Source organism: Salmo salar, chromosome 14 (genome assembly GCF_965601325.2).
Source record: "Salmo salar chromosome 14, fSalSal1, whole genome shotgun sequence".
Lineage (NCBI taxonomy): Eukaryota > Metazoa > Chordata > Actinopteri > Salmoniformes > Salmonidae > Salmo > Salmo salar.
In genome coordinates, this window is record NC_138304.1 from 62,907,248 (window position 1) to 62,926,416 (window position 19,169).

The 19,169-nt window shown below is 42.4% G+C and overlaps 1 protein-coding gene across 3 annotated transcripts in view; it reads right to left on the minus strand.

Moving 5' to 3' along the window:
* Positions 1-5,759: 5,759 nt before the first annotated feature.
* LOC106569777 (nuclear factor of activated T-cells, cytoplasmic 1) overlaps positions 5,760-19,169 on the minus strand; it is a 72,893-nt gene continuing 59,483 nt past the window's right edge. For 2 of the 3 annotated variants that reach the window (XM_082961062.1, XM_082961063.1), the window contains exon 11: positions 6,858-6,983. Coding sequence is in view for 1 of the 3 variants with exons in the window: in XM_045694593.2 (XP_045550549.1) it covers positions 6,865-6,983 (119 nt within the window). In the remaining 2 variants the exon portion in view is untranslated. Of the gene's footprint in view, positions 6,984-19,169 lie in introns of all 3 variants that reach the window. The other variant, XM_045694593.2, reaches the window with a different exon arrangement.

Below are 19,169 nucleotides of genomic sequence, written 5' to 3' on the forward strand. Positions count from 1 at the left end.
ATTCTCTTTTTGATAGATTTCCCGGTTTTACCCCTACCTGACTCTGAACTAATTTCCTGCACACTTTCCTGCACACTTGTGCACTCGATATGGCGCGTTCACCTCCTATGGAATCTGTATGTTTCCGAAGGCAGCTCTTCGAGAGGAGTCGAAGCCACCCGAGCTCTCTTGTGAATCTACGACGGGTGAGTTGGATACTCCTGAGCCTATGCAGTTGGGAAGAACTAAGCTATCAGTTTGGGAGCGCTCACGGAGGATGAATAATAACTGTTGTATGTACTGTGGAGGGGCAGGACATTTTATAGCTACCTGCCCTATTAGGAAACCCTTGTCCCTAGTGGGTACCAGTACTATGGTGAGTCAGACTGGAAGTTGCCTAATTCCCATCACCCGCACACCCTTGCTTGTGCTGTGGGGAGACCAATCTAAGTCTCTCCGAGTGCTCATTGACTCTGGGGCTGATGAGTTTTATGGATGCCACTATTGCTTCGGAGCTTGGTATTCCCTCTCAGCCTTTCTCTGTCCCCATGGATGGTAGGGCACTGGACAGCCGCTCTATAGGGGAAGTCACCCATAGTACTGTGCCCTTTCAATTACGGGTTTCTGGTAACCACAGTGAGACCATACAGTTCCTCATTGCATCTCCCCATGTTCTGGTTATTTTGGGATTTTCCTGGCTCCAAAAGCACAATCCTGTGACTGACTGGACCACAAGCTCCATCCTGGGTTGGAGCCCATTCTGCCATTCCCACTCCCTTAAAGCAGCACAGCCTTCCTCTAGTCGTCTTCCTCAGGAGGTTAGCAAGACTGTGGATGTCTCAACTATTCCCACTGACTACCATGACCTCCTGGAAGTGTTTAGCAAGGCACGTGCTACTTCCCTTCCCCCGCACCGTCCTTGTGATTGTGCCATTGAACTTCTCCCAGGCACTACATCACCTCGGGGTCGGTTGTACTCTGTCTGGACCAGAAACCATTGCTATGGAGGAGTATATAGAGGAGCTTCTGGCCACTGTGGCCATCTGTCCATCTGCATCTCCTGCCGGAGCAGGGTTTTTCTTTGTGGAGAAGGACAAGACCCTGCACCCGTGCATTGACGACCGGGAACTTAACGATATCACTGTCAAAAATCGTTACCCCCCCCCTACACCTCCTCGCCGTTTGAACCTCTTCAGGGGGCTACCATGTTTTCCAAGTTTGACCTTTGGAATGCCTACCACCTGGTTCGGATATGCGAGGGGGATGAGTGGAAGACAGCCTTCAACACAGCTAGTGGACATTATGTGTACCAGGTCATGCCATTTGGACTCACCAACTGTCTTCCAGGCTGTGGTCAATGATGTGCTTCGGGACATGCTAAACCGGTTTGTGTCCGTCTACCTGGACGACATCCTGTTTTTTCCCCCCGACCTTCCCAAGAACATGTATTCCATTTCAGACAGGTCCTTCAGCGCCTCCTGGAGAAACACTTCTTGGCTTTCACGAACAATTTGGAGTTCCACCACTCTATCACCTTTCTGGGATATGTCATTACTGAGGGCAATGTTCAGATGAATCCTGGAAAGGTGAAAGCAGTGGTGGATTGGCCTCAACCAACGTCCAGGGTGCAGTTGCAATGGTTTCTTGGTTTTGCAAACTTCGACCGCCGCTTCATTCGGCGGCCCCCCTCTCGTCACTCACCTCTCCCAAGGTACTGTTCAAATGGTCTCCAGCTGTCGACAAAGCCTTTGTGGACCTGAAGCATTGGTACACAACAGCATCCATCCGGACCCCTCACGTCAATTTGTGGTGGAAGTGGCTGCTTCGGATGTTGGAGTGGGGGCCATCCTGTCCCAGCGATCTGCCCAGGACCAGAAGCTTCAACCCTGTGCCTTCCTGTCCCATCGTCTCAATCCTGCTGAGAGGAACTACGATGTTGGCAACTTAACTCCTGGCAGTGAAGACGCCGTTGGAGGAGTGGAGGCACTGGCTGGAAGGAGCAGAACAGCCATTCCTGGTCTGGACCTACCATAGAAACTTCTGACCCAGTTCATTGATCCTTTTTTCCATCTCCAGAGTCCTGAGCTCCACTGCTGTCCGTCTTGTTTTACCCCGTACCCTCCGTATTCACCCTACCTTCCATGTGTCTAGGATTAAGCCTGTCTCACTGTCCGTCTTCCGTCCCCTGGCTCATTTCCCCCCCCCGGGTTACCGGTGGCCAGCCAGCGTATACGGTGAGATGTCTCCAGAAGGTTCGACCACAGGGCAGGGGTTTCCATTACCGGTTGACTGGGAGGGTTATGGCCCAGAGGAGATGTGCTAGGTCCCCGCTAAAGATATCTTGGACCTGGACATTTCCACCGCTGACACCTAGGACGCCAGGTGTGGTTCTTGGGGGGTACTGTCACGCCCTGATCTGTTCCTTTGACTGTCTCCAGGTGTCGCTTATTTTCCCCAGTGTATTTATCCCTGTGTTTCCTGTCTCTCTGTGCCAGTTCGTCTTGTGTGTTTTTCCCGTACTCCTTTTGCTATTCTCTTTTTGATAGAATTCCTGGTTTTGACCCCTGCCTGACTCTGAACTACTTTCCTGCCTGATCATCATGCCTACTCTGACCTTGATTCTGCCTGCCCTTCGGTACCTTTTGGACCTGAACTGGTTTTGACCCTTTTGTCTGTCTACGACCATTCTCTTGCCTTACCCTATTGGATTAATAAATATTGTAAGACTCCAACCATCTGCATCTGGGTCTCGCCTTGTGTCATGATAATATAGCCTAAATATTACATGCAGTACCAGTCAACTTTGGACAAGGGTTTTTATATATTTTTACTATTTTCTACATTGTAAAATAATAGTGAATACATCAAAACTATGAAATGACACATGGAATCACGTAGTAACCCAAAAAGTTTTAAACTGCCTTGACAGCTTTGCGCACTCTTGAAATCCTCTCAAACAGATTCATGAGGTAGTCACCTGGAATGCATTTCAAGGTGTCCTATATTAATTTGTGGAATTTCTTTCCTCCTTAAAGCTTTTGAGCCAATATGTTGTGTTGTGACAAGCTAGGGGTGGTGTATTAAAAAATAGCCCTATTTGGTAAAAGACAAAGTCCATATTCTGTCAAGAACAGCTCAAATGAGCAAAGAGACGACACACGACAGTCCATTACTTTAAGACATGAAGGTCAGTCAGTACGGAATAGTAAAAGTAGAAATATAAACACTTTCTCATTCCTTATATGCAATCCAGACGTAACGATTTTTTAAAAATGTACAGATAGCCAGGGACACATTGCAACACTGACATAATTTACAAACAAAGCATTTGTGTTTAGTGAATCCGCCAGATCAGAGCCAGTAGGGATGAACAGGGGTGCTCTCTTGATAAGTGTGTGTGAATTGGACTATTTTCCTGTCCTAATAAGCATTCGAAATGTAATGAGTACTTTTGGGTGTCAGTGAAAATGTATGGAGTAAAAAGTACATTTCTGAAGAAATGTAACGGAGTAAAATAAAAAATATAAGTAGAGCTGTGACAAACTACTTAAGTAGTATAAATTATTTTTACTTAAGTACTTTACACCACTGGGTGGTACACAGAAGATTGTCTTTTACCAAATAGGATTAAGTCCATTTATGGCATGAACAGCTCAAATAAGCAAAGAGAAGTGACAGTCCATTACTTTAAGACACGAAGGTCAGTCAATACGGAACAAGTGCTTTTAAAGTTCCTTCAAGTGCAGTGGCAAAAAAACATCAAGTGCTATGATGAAACTGACTCTTATGAGGACCACCACAGGAAAGAAAGACCCAGAGTTACCTCTGCTGCAGAGGATAAGTTCATAAGAGTTACCTGCCTCAGAAATTGCAGTCCAAATAAATGCTTCAGAGTTCAAGTAACAGACACATCTCAACATCAACTGTTCCAAGGAGACTACGTGAATCAGGCCTTCATGGTCGAATTGCTGCAAAGAAACCACCAAAGGGCACCAATAATAAGAAGAGACTTGCTTTGGCCAAGACACATGAGTAATGGACATTAGACCGGTAGAAATCTGTCCTTTGGAGCCTGACTGAGATTTTTGGTTCCAACGGTCATGTCTTTGAGATGCAGAGTAGGTGAACGGATGATCTCCGCATGTGTGCATGAAGCGTGGGGGTGCTTTGTTGGTGATACTGTAAGTGATTTATTTCAAATTCAAGGCACACTTAAACAGCATGGCTACCCCATTCTGCAGCAATACGCCATTCCATCTGGTTTGCACTTAGTTGGACTATCATTTGTTTTTCAACAGGACAATGAACCAAAACACACCTCCAGGCTGTGTAAGGGCTATTTGACCAAGGAGAGTGGAGTGCTGGATGAGATGACCTGGCCTCCACAATCACCTGACCTCAACCCAATTGAGATGGTTTGGGATGACTTGGACCGCAGAGTGAAGGAAAATCAGCCAACAAGTGCTCAGCATATGTGGGAACTCCTTCAAGACTATTGGAAAAGCATTCCTCATGAAGCTGGTTGAGAGAATTCCAAAAGTGTGCAAAGCTGTCATCAATGCAACAGATGTCCAAACTTTTGACTGGTACTGTGTATATATACACTAACGTTCAAAAGTTTGGGGTCACTTAGAAATGTCCTTATTTTTTTTAAAGAAAAGCACTTTTTTTTGTTCATTAAAATAACAGCAAATTGATCAGAAAAACAGTGTAGACATTGTTACTGTTGTAAATGACTATTGTAGCTGGAAACATCAGATTTTTATGTACAAAGGCGTACAGATGCCCATTATCAGCAACCATTACTCCCGTGTTCCAATGGCATGTTGTGTTAGCTAATCAGTTTATCATTTTAAAAGGCTAACTAATCATTAGAAAACCTTTTTGCAATTATGTTAAAACAGCTGAAAACTGTTCTGATTAAAGAAGCAATAAAACTGGCCTTCTTTAGACTAGTTGAGTATCTGGAGCATCAGCATTTGTGGGTTCAATTACAGGCTCAAAATGGCCAGAAACAAAGAACTTTCTTCTGAAAATCATCAGTCTTTTCTTGTTCTGAGAAATGAAGGCTATTCCATGCAAGAAACTGAAGATCTCATGCAACACTGTGTACTACTCCCTTCATAGAACAGCGCAAACTGTCTCTAACCAGTATAGAAAGAGTGGGAGGCCCCGGTGCACAATTGAGCAAGAGGACAAGTACATTAGTGTTTAGTTTGAGAAACAGACGCCCAGCAACTGTCCTCAAAAGTACTCAACTGGCAGCTTCATTAAATAGTACCCGCAAAACACCAGTCTCAATGTCAACAGTGAAGAGGCAACTCCGGGATGCTGGCCTTCTAGGCAGAGTTGCAAAGAAAAAGCCATATCTCAGACTGGCCAATAAAAATAAAAGATTAAGATGGGTAAAAGAACACAGACACTGGACAGAGGAACTCTGCCAAGAAGGCCAGCATCCCGGAGTCGCCTCTTCACTGTTGACGTTGAGACCGGTGTTTTGCAGGTACAATTTATTGAAGCTGACAATATTTAACACTTTTTTTTTTTTTGGTTACTACATGATTCCATATGGTATTGCATAGTTTGTTTTCACTATTATTCTACAATGTAGAAAAAAGTACAAATAAAGAACAACCCTTGAATGAGTAGGTGTCCAAACTTTTCACTGGTACTGTATACTAAATATGACAGTGTATAATTAACTAAATATAACTTTGTAAAATCTAAACTACACGAATGCACATTATTCGATGCAAATAATTGAGACTATAGTCGTATAATTCGAAAAATACTATTTATTGACAGTACATGAAGCAGAATTGAAGCCCACAAAAAAAGCTTTGAACAATTCATCTACGTATCTGAACAATATAATTGTCATTTTTCAGTAAACATGGCTCTATGGCTTTTAAGTTTGTGGATTAAGACTTAATATAAATACACAAACATATGCAGTTCTAATAAGGGAACTTGTGTTAGCTAAAGATACAATCATAGCTGGAAGTATAAAGCAAAAAATGTTGTAAATCAAGCATTAGCCAGTAAGCAACAGTGTTATGATCACAAACTGACTTAACTAATCAAGCATATGAAATGCAAACATTCCATTGTTCTAACAGGACAGAGGCAGCACTGGTATTTGAGATGAAATTTTGGCTTTCCAAAAGGCACTAGCTTGGTTGAATATCTTCAAAATCCTCTTAGCAACGCATTGCCATAGTTTTATTTCCTTAAAATAAATATACACATGAACAGATTGAGGTCTGTCTTTTTCAAGGCATGTGCTTTTGCTATACTCAAGGACTCAATGTAGATGCCATTTCTCAGTCCTTAAGCCACTTGAAGAGATGACTCAAGTCACAAACATACAAAGCTGTACAAAACAACAGATCAAAAGAAAAATTAACATGCAAGTAAAGCTATCAGTGGTGAGTGTGAACAAGTGCTTAATTCTCACCATAAATGAAAAAACATTGACCTCAAATTTGGTTAGTTTCCCTATACTCTTATTTCCAGTCAAAGGCACTTCTTTTGGTTGAAATGATCTCATTGTAAAGCCAAGAATGCAATCTGAAGCTCTGTACACAAAACAAACACTTACGCATTCAATAATTTACTATATCTACAGACAGACACTCCTTGGTCAACTGAAAAGCATACTTCTTGGGATTGAGCCTGGAAGGGGGCGGTGCTACATACATTTTTTTCTAAGAGGTCAGCCATTTAATTTAATTTTCAATTTCTGTACATTGGAATATCCTCTGAAACGGCACCTTCTGAAAGGCACTCATTGGATTCTGATCTTCAGGATGCTGAATCTCTTGTTTGTTCCACATAGTTGTTTTTTGGGCAGACTGTAGTCCAAGCATGCAGATGCTGTAAAAATTATTGGTATGGTATTTTCCTCTTTCTTCCCCCACAGTCCTTCTGTGTCCATAATGAAAGTGGTGCTACGCATGACTGGACGGAGATGCTTGAGAGGTCGTTCCTGATGATCTCATTAACTGTGAAGAAAGGAGAAGGAAGATGTCAATATCTCACAATCTTACATCAAAGCATCTCTGGTAGAGTTCATAGTATTTGAGAGCTATAGGTGTTTTAGCAGGTAATACGTCATAATACGTTCAGTGTGAAAAATAGTCACTTTTTTAATTTACACAGATGCCTGATTGAGGAGCTCTAAAATGCCTGATATATTCTTTATTTATTTTTTGGGGCACTGGTCAAAAGTATTGCACTATATTGGGAATAGGGTGTTATTTGGTACTGAGCCTTTAACTGCCTCGGCAGCAGGTCCTCCTGGACTCAGATCTAGCAACAGGCCCAGGATGTCTCACTGCTCCACCAGAGAGCAGCCATATAGGAAATGAGTGAGGGGAAGACCCCTGGCAGCGGAAGCCAAGCGCACGAGCTTACAGAGGAATTCCCTCTGACTGAACACTGGCTCTGCGGCATTAGCTCACTCCCACCACAGCCAGGAGCTGGAGCCTGGAAAAGCAATCTGGAAATGTGAGATTCCCTCCAAACAATGAAGTGGTGCTTGTTCATTTGAGGTTGTGCGGTGCAGCCCTTCCCTGTGTGACCCAGCACTGACACAGCCACTTCCTCTCAGCGTTTTTCCTTCACTTCCCTCCACAAGAAGAGTGACTGGGTGTGCCTTGCAGTGTTTGGCTGGTCTGAGGACAAACCCCGGAGGTGTTAACATGGAAGTCTTTGTGGTCCAAATCATGTGCAGGTCCAACTAATTTGACATGGTCGCCACAGCTGAATGTGAAACATTAAAACCTCGGCCCACATAAGCAACCAATAAACTTAACTAAAGAGGTATTCCATAACATATACAGGGATCTCGAAGACAAATCACTAGAATTTTGAAAATAGTGAAGCCATTTTATTTTGGCTACAGAGTACAGTACAAAACTTCCCTCTGAATCTGAGCCATTAAGTTGTCGAGACAAAGTTAATGTGTTTGGCAAGCTGATTGACTGCTATTAATAAAGAAATAGGATCTGAGTGTTGGCTAAATGAAGGTGTAGAGTTTTCACACGTGTGTGTCATAGAAACAGACACGCTGAACCTATAATGTGTCTTTGAAGACAGAAGCGTATTTCAATGTGATACGACTTCATGAGTAACTTGGCAAGAGCAGATACTTGTCAGTAGAGTTATAACATTTATATTCAGGTGCATTAAATCGCCTTTTCTTGATCTGTCATAATAGGGTATTTTGGAAACTGAATAGCCATCCATTTTTTCTAAGGTTCACCTCAGTGCTACAGTTTAATCTGTGTAATACATCACCAACAGACAGTTTCCAAGCCCATCTTTCAGATATGAATAAGGTATGTGCTATGAGAGCTGGGGCTTTTGTGAAGAGCAGACTTGCCATCTGTTGAAAGAGACCTTGGAGTATTCCCATTCAATTAGATTGAAGATCTGTGCTTCAGTGTGGATAATGTACCATATTAGGACTCAGCATCAATTTGACTAACATCTTTAACTCTAATGAGGTATAGGTACAATTTACATCATGACATTTTTCAATACATACAAGGTGCATAGTTGACTTTCAGCATAATCTTAAATTGAGAGCACCACATTAAGTTCTTTGTCAGAAAGAAAGGTGTCCCCAGCACAAGGTGCACCTGTGTGATGATCATGCTGTTTAATGATATGCCACACATATCAGGTGGATGGATTATCTTGGCAAAGGAGAAATGCCCACTTACACGGATGTAAACTAATTTGTTCACAACATTTGGGAGAAATAAGCTTTTTGGGCGTATGGAACATTTCTGGGATTTTGTATTTCAGCTCATGAAAAATGGGACCAAAACATTACGTGTTGCGTTTTATATTTTTGTTCAGTGTAGAAAGAAAGTTGATTAAATCTGTAGAAACACATTGACAGAAGTTTACATGAATCAAAATCTGTGATTGATTATTTAAGAGTAAGTGTTGAGTTTAACACCAACTATGTTGGTGGTAGACTCTACAGCAGTGTAGCAAGTACAATGTCCCCTTCTCTGAATCAGTGCTGTTCATTCTGACTCTGCAAAAGCAGGCTGACCTACTGACTACAAGCAGAAAACATGGTTTACCCCCACTGAGCCCATATTGTTGTCTGTTTACTTACGTTGCCATGGACTACATTTCATTCTGTTGTCACATTTCATGTGAGGGATCTAATTTAAAAAAGCTAGCCGTTGATCTGTGTATGTTTACGGATGACCCAGGCTCCCCGCCCTCAGCATAACGCAAAAAATTGCCTCCCATACCAAACATCAGTAGCATGTGGATCTGGTTACTTTGATGTTCAATACAGAATCTGGCGATAGAGACATTTAGAAAAACGATGTGTTGTCCAAACACCCCAGATGGGAACACATTGTGTGAATGGCAAGGACCGCTATTGAAGGAATGTTGCAAAATGATGACTCTGCATGGCTAGAGAAACTAAGTCAGTCACACTATTCACAATTTGTCACATCTGCTCCCTCACCCTCTCTGGAGCTCGAGGGCGCACCAGGCTGCCTTTCATTACGCACAGCTGTCACCATCATTACGCCCATAAGCGATCATTGGACTCACCTGGACTCCTTCACATTTTGATTATTTTGGTTATTAAATGTTCACTCCCTGTACCTGCTTCTCGTCTCTAGCGTCGATCCTTACAGAATGCTGACACCACTATAAGAAGCATCAGGGAGATTTTTGTTTTGTTGGTGACGTCGGGTCCGGGTGCTGCCGCCACAAATGGTGCCTTAGCTGGCTCGTCGGGCTTTCATGCCTTAGTTGGCTCGAGAGGTTTCCTTTCCCCGGTTGGGTCGACAGGCTCCCATCCCACGTCACGCCTTAGCCGGCTCGTCAGGCTACTACGCCTCAGCGGGCTCCCATCCCACATCATGCCTCAGCCGGCCCATCAGGCTCCCACGCCTCAGCCGGCCTGTCGAGCTCCCACGCCTCAGCGGAATCGTCAGGCTCCCATGCCTCAGTCAGCTCGCCAGGCTCCCACGCCCCAGCCAGCTTGTCGGGCTTCTACGCCCCAGTCAGCTTGTCCAGCGCCCATGCCTTGGCCGGCCCATCAGGCTCACCCAGGCGCCCTTTGGGGATTGGGGGGGGGGGGGGGGTGGGGGTACTGTCACGCCTGCTCCCGCTCTCCCTTTTTCGTAATGCAGTTTCCCTAAATTCCGTTTTTTTTATATGTTTTGTTTTTCCCCCAATTTTTTTCAGGATTTTCCACAGAAAAATAACAGAATTATATTTTCCGTGTACACAACAATGCTTAAACCACATCAGGGGAGGACTTCTAAGAAACTTGGATTTTTTTGTGTAGTTGCCCTTTAATTCAGGGGCATGCCCTGCACTGTTGTTTGGTTAGCTGTGTTTCTGTAATGCAGTAAGCAAACAGGATGAGTTCGCAAATCCAATGCCCACTTGAGGTGCCACTGGATAGTGAAAAACAAGTTAAACTTTATTTATTGTAATTTATATTAATTTGTAATAGTTAAGTGTTGAGTTAGATTACATAGCTACCTCAATCGTTATTTGAAATAATTTGTGACTTCACAGCAATAAAGAAATTTAGCTAGCTAGCAGGCTCAGCTAAATAGAAATCCCCCTAGATACAGTCACATCTCATAGTCACGTCATGATATTTGTAAATGAAAGAGGAATATAAAAATACAAATCGAAAGGAGTTTCCCAATTCCCCATTTAGAGTATTTCTGACGCAACACAGGAATGCCCTTATCCAGATTCTATGACAAAGGTATTTCCTAACAGATCTGCTAACTTTCTATGTTGATCTATCATTGATCCGCCAGCTCAGGGACAAGCTACTCTACAATGTAATTGCATTACTGTACTTTTTTCATCTGAATTTGTATTGTTTTAAAAAATGTTAAAATAAAAGGAAATGTATGGTTTAAACATGTCTTTAATGTTTTTGTTTTAGCTGTTAGTGATCATTCCTTAAGTGTTAATACGTTTGTGTTTACATCATTAAGCCTTTATGTATGTGTTTTGAATGACAAAAGGTGTCTGACTTTATAGTAAGTACAGCATCATATGATAAAAGGTGTTTATGTATGGGTTATGCATGAACAAAGATGTCTGACTTTATACTAAGTACAGCCGACAACGATGAGACAGACTATAGGGAGGAGGTCAGAGACCTGGCCTTGTGGTGCCAGGATTACAAACTCTTCCTCAACGTGATCAAGACAAAGGATATGATTGTGGACTACAGGAAAAAGAGGACCGAGCACGCCCCATTCTCATCGACGGAGCTGTAGTGGAGCAGATAGAGCTTCAAGATCCTTGGTGTCCACATCATCAACAAACTATCATGGTCCAAACAATCCAAGAGAGTCGTGAAGAGGCCACGAGACTGAAAAAAGTTGGCATGGGTCCTCAGATCCTCAAAAGGTTCTCCAGCTGCACCATCGAGAGCATCCTGACTGGTTGCATCACTGCCTGGTATGGCAAGTGCTCGGCCTCTGACCACAAGGCACTACAGAGGGTAGTGCGTACGGCCCAATACATCACTGGGGCAAAGCTTCCTGCCATCCAGGACCTCTATAACAGGCGGTGTCAGAAGAAGGCCCTAAAGATTTTCAAAAGATCCAGCCACCTTAGTCATAGACTGTTCTCTCTGCTACCGCATGGCAAGCGGTACCGGAGCAAAAGGATTCTTAACAGCTTCTACCCCCAAGCCATAAGACTCCTGAACAACTAATCAAATGGCTACCCAGACAATTTGCATTGTCCCCCCCCCCGATCCCCTCTTTTACGCTGCTGCCACTCTGGTTATTATCTATGCATAGTCACTTTAACTCTACCTACATGTACAGTCGTGGCCAAAAGTTTTGAGAATGACACCAATATTAATTTTCACAAAGTCTGCTGCCTCAGTTTGTATGATGGCAATTTGCATATACTCCAGAATGTTATGAAGAGTGATCAGAAGAATTGCAATTAATTGCAAAGTCCCTCTTTGCCATGCAAATGAACTGAATCCCCAAAAAACATTTCCACTGCATTACAGCCCTGCCACAAAAGGACCAGCTGACATCATGTCAGTGATTCTCTCGTTAACACAGGTGTGAGTGTTGACGAGAACAAGGCTGGAGATCACTCTGTTATGCTGATTTAATTCGAATAACAGACTGGAAGCTTCAAAAGGAGGGTGGTGCTTGGAATCATTGGTATTCCTCTGTCAACCATGGTTACCTGCAAGGAAACACGTGCCGTCATCATTGCTTTGCACAAAAAGGGCTTCACAGGCAAGGATATTTGCTGCCAGTAAGATTGCACCTAAATCAACCATTTATCGGATCATCAAGAACTTCAAGGAGAGCGGTTCAATTGTTGTGAACAAGGCTTCAGGGCACCCAAGAAAGTCCAGCAAGTGCCAGGACCGTCTCCTAAATCTGATTCAGCTGTGGGATCTGGGCACCACCAGTACAGAGCTTGCTCAGGAATGGCAGCAGGCAGGTGTGAGTGCATCTGCACGCACAGTGAGGCGAAGACTTTTGGAGGTTGGCCTGGTGTCAAGAAGGGCAGCAAAGAAGCCACTTCTCTCCAGGAAAAACATCAGGGACAGACTGATATTCTGCAAAAGGTACAGGGATTGTACTGCTGAGGACTGGGGAAAAGTCATTTTCTCTGATGAATCCCCTTTCCGATTGTTTGGGGCATCCGGAAAAAAGCTTGTCCAGAGAAGACAAGGTGAGCGCTACCATCAGTCCTGTGTCATGCCAACAGTTAAGCATCCTGAGACCATTCATGTGTGTGGTTGCTTCTCAGCCAAGGGAGTGGGCTCACTCACAATTTTGCCTAAGAACACAGCCATGACTAAAGAATGGTACAAAAACATCCTACGAGAGCAACTTCTCCCAACCACCCAGGAACAGTTTGGTGACGAACAATGCCTTTTCCAGCATGATGGAGCACCTTGCCATAAGGCAAAAGTGATAACTAAGTGGCTCGGGGAACAAAACATCGATATTTTGGGTCCATGGCCAGGAAACTCCCCAGACCTTAATCCCATTGAGAACTTGTGGTCAATCCTCAAGAGGCGGGTGGACAAACAAAAACCCACAAATTCTGACAAACTCCAAGCATTGATTATGCAAGAATGGGCTGCCATCAGTCAGGATGTGGCCCAGAAGTTAATTGACAGCGTGTCAGGGCGGATTGCAGAGGTCTTGAAAAAGAAGGGTCAACACTGCAAATATTGTCTCTTTGCATCAACTTCAGGTAATTGTCAATAAAAGCCTTTGACACTTTTGAAATGCTTGTAATTATACTTCAGTATTCCATAGTAACATCTGACAAAAATATCTAAAGACACTGAAGCAGCAAACTTTGTGGAAATTCATATTTGTGTCATTCTCAAAACTTTTGGCCACAACTGTACGTACATGTTACCTCAATTACCTTGACTAACCTGTTTGACTCTGTGCCCGTACACTCTGTATATAGCCTGGCTACTGTTATTTTATTGCTGCTCTTTAATTATTTGCTATTTTTAACTTATCTATTTTTTTACTTAATACTTATTTTTCTTAACTGCATTGTTGGTTAAGGGCATGTAAGTAAGCATTTCGCTGTATGGTCTACATCTGGCGCATGTGACAAATACAATTTGATATGATACAAGGCATTTATGCATGTGTTATAAGTGACCAAAGGGGTCTGACTTTAAAGTAAGTACAGCATCATGCAATATAGTCTTTATGGATGTGTTATGAATGACGAAGTTGTCTCACTTCAAACTAAGTATTACAGGACACTACAGTGTTAATAAATAGATTAACATTCTGCTGATTTTATGAAGGTTCTGATCCACAGGTTACTGTAGGGTGTGAGAGATATTTAAATGGGTTGGTAGACCTGCAAAACTTGTTTACGTGTGTGTCAGAACCAAGATGATTTGGAGTAGTCCAAACTGACCATCTCACCAGGTATTCCTCTTCTGTTACCATACTGGAGATCAGAGCTTGATTACAACTTGCTACAATGGTGCAAACATGTTGTGGCTGATCTGTCAGCGGGGAAGTGGGTGAATGTGTCAAAGACCTGACTGGGCCCAGCACTGCACGGTATAGCTTGTTATATTGTTGTGTTTGTGTACTGAGGAACATGTAACTTCCAAAAGAAAGCCACTTTCAATTTCCTTATGTTGGGGGCTTTTATCAAGGTAAGTGTTTCTTGGTGTAATGTCATCCACCGGCTATTACGCACAGATTATGCTTTTGGGTCCTACCTAAATAGAAACTGATAATTGTGCACGACTTCAGTATTACTTATTAAAACTGTTGTTACACTAAGGTTTTTATTTTGCTCTTACTGTAGAACTGTAGCCCACTCCCGACCAGTCACATTGTATAGCGCCTGAGTGGTGCAATGGTCTAAGACACTGCATAGATGCTGGTTCAATACCTGTGCTGGCCTTGACTTTTTCCTTGCTAATTTTACATTATTTGAAAACAAAATCAACTCCAAAATGTTATTTTTTTAAACAACGCGATGATTATTAGTATTATTGTTATTGTTAATTTAGTATTATATAAAAAGCCCGTTGGATATTTTCACAGATATATTATTAACCCTGTTATTAGCAGGACAATATATATTGGGCATGGCTCCCGAGTGGCGCACAATGGGATTGCCTTGCAGTTCTCCAGCTGTATCCACTGAAAGCGCGCAAGGTTCAAGGCACAAGGACAGGGGGCATGGGATGGGCCGCAGAGCCGCATACAAAAGATAGACCTAGCCCATGGGGAAGGGAGGAGGAGGAAGGGGGGTGGACCCCCACCCCGCCACACTGGGTAGCACAGAGCAACACTAAGTGGCATTGCACTAATAATGGCGCTGACCAGGGTAACGTTCCCGCTGTTCTGTTCTTAATGCCAGTCTGCATGTTCAAACTAAAACAATGTAACTAATAATGGCATTTTTATGCTTTCGTTAATAAAATAAAGATAAAAATACTCTTTCAAAATGCTGATGTTTATTTAGTTAGTAATTCGTTATGGATTCATATCACTGAATTACAGAAATATCCTCCAATCCTCTATATGCAATTATTGCCAGAGAGTCACGTCATATTTTTCGATATACTGTAGGCAACATGAGTCTCACTAGTGTTGAGTAATGTGCTGTTAAAAGCGGTGTAGGTCTTATTTATTTAACCTCTCTGGGCTTGTGTCCCACCTACTCAACAGCCAGTGTAATCCCGTGGCGCGATATTCAAATACCTCAAAAATGCAAAAACTTCAATTTTTCAAACATATGACTATTTTACACCATTTTAAAGACAAGACTCTCGTTAATCTAACCACACTGTCCGATTTCAAAAAAGGCTTTACAACGAAAGCAAAACATTAGATTATGTCAGCAGAGTACCCAGCCAGAAATAATCAGACACCCATTTTTCAAGCTAGCATATAATGTCACATAAACCCAAACCACAGCTAAATGCAGCACTAACCTTTGATCTTCATCAGATGACAACCCTAGGACATTGTTATACAATACATGCATGTTTTGTTCAATCAAGTTCATATTTATATCAAAAACCAGCTTTTTACATTAGCATGTGACGTTCAGAACTAGCATTCCCACCGAACACTTCCGGTGAATTTACTAAATTACTCACGATAAACGTTCACAAAAAGCATAACAATTATTTTAAGAATTATAGATACAGAACTCCTCTATGCACTCTATGTCCGATTTTAAAATAGCTTTTCGGTGAAAGCACATTTTGCAATATTCTAAGTAGATAGCCCGGCATCACAGGGCTAGCTATTTAGACATCCAGCAAGTTTAGCACTCACCAAAGTCAGATTTACTATAAGAAAAATGTTATTACCTTTGCTGTTCTTCGTCAGAATGCACTCCCAGGACTTCTACTTCAATAACAAATGTTGGTTTGGTCCCAAATAATCCATTGTTATATCCAAATAGCGGTGTTTTGTTCGTGCGTTCAAGACACTATCCGAAAGGGTAAATAAGGGTGACGAGCATGGCGCATTTCGTGACAAAAATGTCTAAATATTCCATTACCGTACTTCGAAGCATGTCAACCGCTGTTTAAAATCAATTTTTATGCCATTTTTCTCGTAAAAAAGCGATAATATTCCGACCGGGAAAGCGTGTATACGTACAAGGAGAGAGAAAATAAAAACATCTCGTGCCCTCGTGCACAAGCCTGCGTCTCAGAGTACTCTGACCGGCCACTGTCCAAACGCGATAATGTGTTTCAGCCTGGGGCTACCTCTATCATTCAGCTTTTTCCCGGGCTCTGAGAGCCTATGGGAGCCGTAGGAAGTGTCACGTTACAGCAAAGATCCTCAGTCTTCAATAAACAGAGACAAGAAGAACAAGATCTTGTCAGAGAGGGCACTTCCTGTAAGGAATCTTCTCAGGTTTTTGCCTGCCATATGAGTTCTGTTATACTCACAGACACCATTCAAACAGTTTTAGAAACTTTAGGGTGTTTTCTATCCAAAGCCAATAATTATATGCATATTCTAGTTACTGGGCAGGAGTAGTAACCAGATTAAATCGGGTACGTTTTTTATCCGGCCGTGTCAATACTGCCCCCTAGCCCTAACAGGTTAAAGAGCATTCTGAAGTTAGAAGCAATAGGATTTGAAGCAATAGCCTACAACTATTTTAGCACCATTTTGCACTGCTCTGAGACAAGTATTGGGACCGGTCTTGATAAATCAATTAGATTTTTAATTTGACTGAATCTCTGTTTGGGTATTGGTTAGACTACAATTATACAATTAGGGTGTAGAAATGTTATGCTCTTAGTGAAACCTCTATTTAACTAGGCAAGTCAGCCAAGAACAAATTCTTATTTATAAGGACAGCCTACTCCTTCCTCCCCATTGGGGAATTGAACCCCGGTCTCCCGCGTACCCGCACGACACGGGAATACTTTAGCTAAATAGCCAAGTACTGTACTCCCGACCGTCACGTTGTACAGCGCCATATTTTCCGTTCCATCCTAACGGAAACCCAGAGGGTTTTTAGTTTTTCTTGGAATAGAAACACCATAAAATTAATCAAATTAATTAAGCAACATTTCTTAAAATCAGTACCATATACTACGTTCTTCCAAAAAAGGTTTTAAATTCTTTAGTACAGCCACTATTAAAGGCTATCAAATGCTTCTCAAAGATGCCCTCTGGTGATCAAACTAGCACTAACTAGCATTAATGGTACCAGTGGTTCACACTTAAATAATGTGCCATAGAATTCTGCGGCACCATGCAAGCTGTGCCACAGTACGCTGCAACTTTTAAAAGATGAACCACTGTACATTATCACAGAATATTGGCTATATGCCTGGCCTGACAATATTGTCCTTTTCAGACCATATTGTATTTCAAAACTCGAGTTTTGATAACAAAAATATAAACGCAACATGTAAAGTGCTGGTCCCATATTCATGTGCTGAAATAAAAGATCCCAGAAATGTTCCATATGCACAAAAAGCTTATTTCTCTCAAAATGTTGAGCACAAATTTGTTTACATCCCTGTTTGAGCATTTCTCATTTGCCAAGATAATACATCTAGTTGACAGGTGTGGCATATCAAGAAGCTGATTAAACAGCATGATCATTACACGGGTGCACCTAGTGCTGGGGACAATGAAAGGCCACTCTAAAATGTGTAGTTTTGTCACACAACACAATGCCACAGATGTCTTAAGTATTGAGGGAGCGTGCAATTGGCATACTGACTGCAGGAATGTCCAACAGAGCTGAATGTTAATTTCTCTACCATAAGCCGCTTCAAACGTTGTTTTAGAGAATTTGGCAGTACATCCAACCGGCCTCACAACCGCAAACTACTTGTAATCACGCTAGCCCAGGACCTCCACATCTGGCGTCTGGAGGGAATAAAGCCCTATTTAAGGGAATAAACTATTTCCGATTGGCTGGGCCTGGCTCCCCAGTGGGTCGGCCAATTGAATGATTTCCTTCTATGAACTGTAACTCTTTAAAATTGTTGCATGTTGCGTTTCTTTTTGTTCAGCATAGATCAGTTGGTGTAGCACTTGCGAGGCACTGCTGAGCATAAATTGAAATAAAAATTGTATTTAATATTTTACTGGATTTATGGTACCGGTGTTTCCAAGACAAGTGGGAACTTGGAAAAAACGAGGTCAAATAATGACGCCAGTGCACTTTAGGTACGGCAGTCTAAACTTTAGAAAGATGCCTGAGTTTCTGAGTTGGATTGCCTTTGAAAACGATTTTCCCCAGACTGATATAGTTCCCAATTATCTTGAACGCACTGAAGTTGGACATTTACGAGTTCCCAGTTGTTTTGGACATGGCATTAGTCTTAGTGGAGGGAGGGAGGTGGAAGACTGTCCCTGCTGAGGGCACAGTCTAAAACCTAATGGCGAAACTCAAGTCGCACCGCATCTGGGTGCCAAGCTTCCTGCCATCCAGGACCTATATAATAGGCGGTGTCAAAGGAAAGCCCATAAAATTGTCAGAGAGTCCAGTCACCCAAGTCATAGACTTCTGTCTAGGACCAAAAGGCTCCTTAACAGCTTCTACCCCTAAGCCATAAGACTGCTGAACAATGAATCAAATGGCCACCGGACTATTTACATTGACACCCCCCCCCCCCCCCCCCCCCATTTGTTTTGTTCGCTGCTTCTACTTGCTGTGTATTATCTATGCATAGTCAATTCACCCCTACCTACATGTACAAATTACCTGAACTAACCTGTACCCCGCCCGCACACTGACTGTTGGTTAAGGGCTTGTAAGTAAGCTTTTCACGGTAAGGTCTACACTTGTTGTATTCTGCGCGTGACAAAGTTTAATTTGATCTGCCTCTGGAACAAATTCATGTTGTTCCTATGACCAGAGAAAGTTAAATACTTCTCTATCAAAATAGACAAGATGAGCTGCTAATAATAATAAAAATGCAAGCTATTGATACAGTTGTCTACTCATTCATTGCCGCTGCAGCGAGAGTGGAAGTAGAGAGAAGCGGGTTTTATGTTTTGTATTAGTGATGAATAAAAACAGTGTTGACAGGGCTGAAAGTAGACATGAACTCCATCATAAAAACATCAGGTGTTTGCTGTATTCTCTGATAGTGTATCTCTGGTCATGGTTTTAAAAGTTATGAAATCTCACGT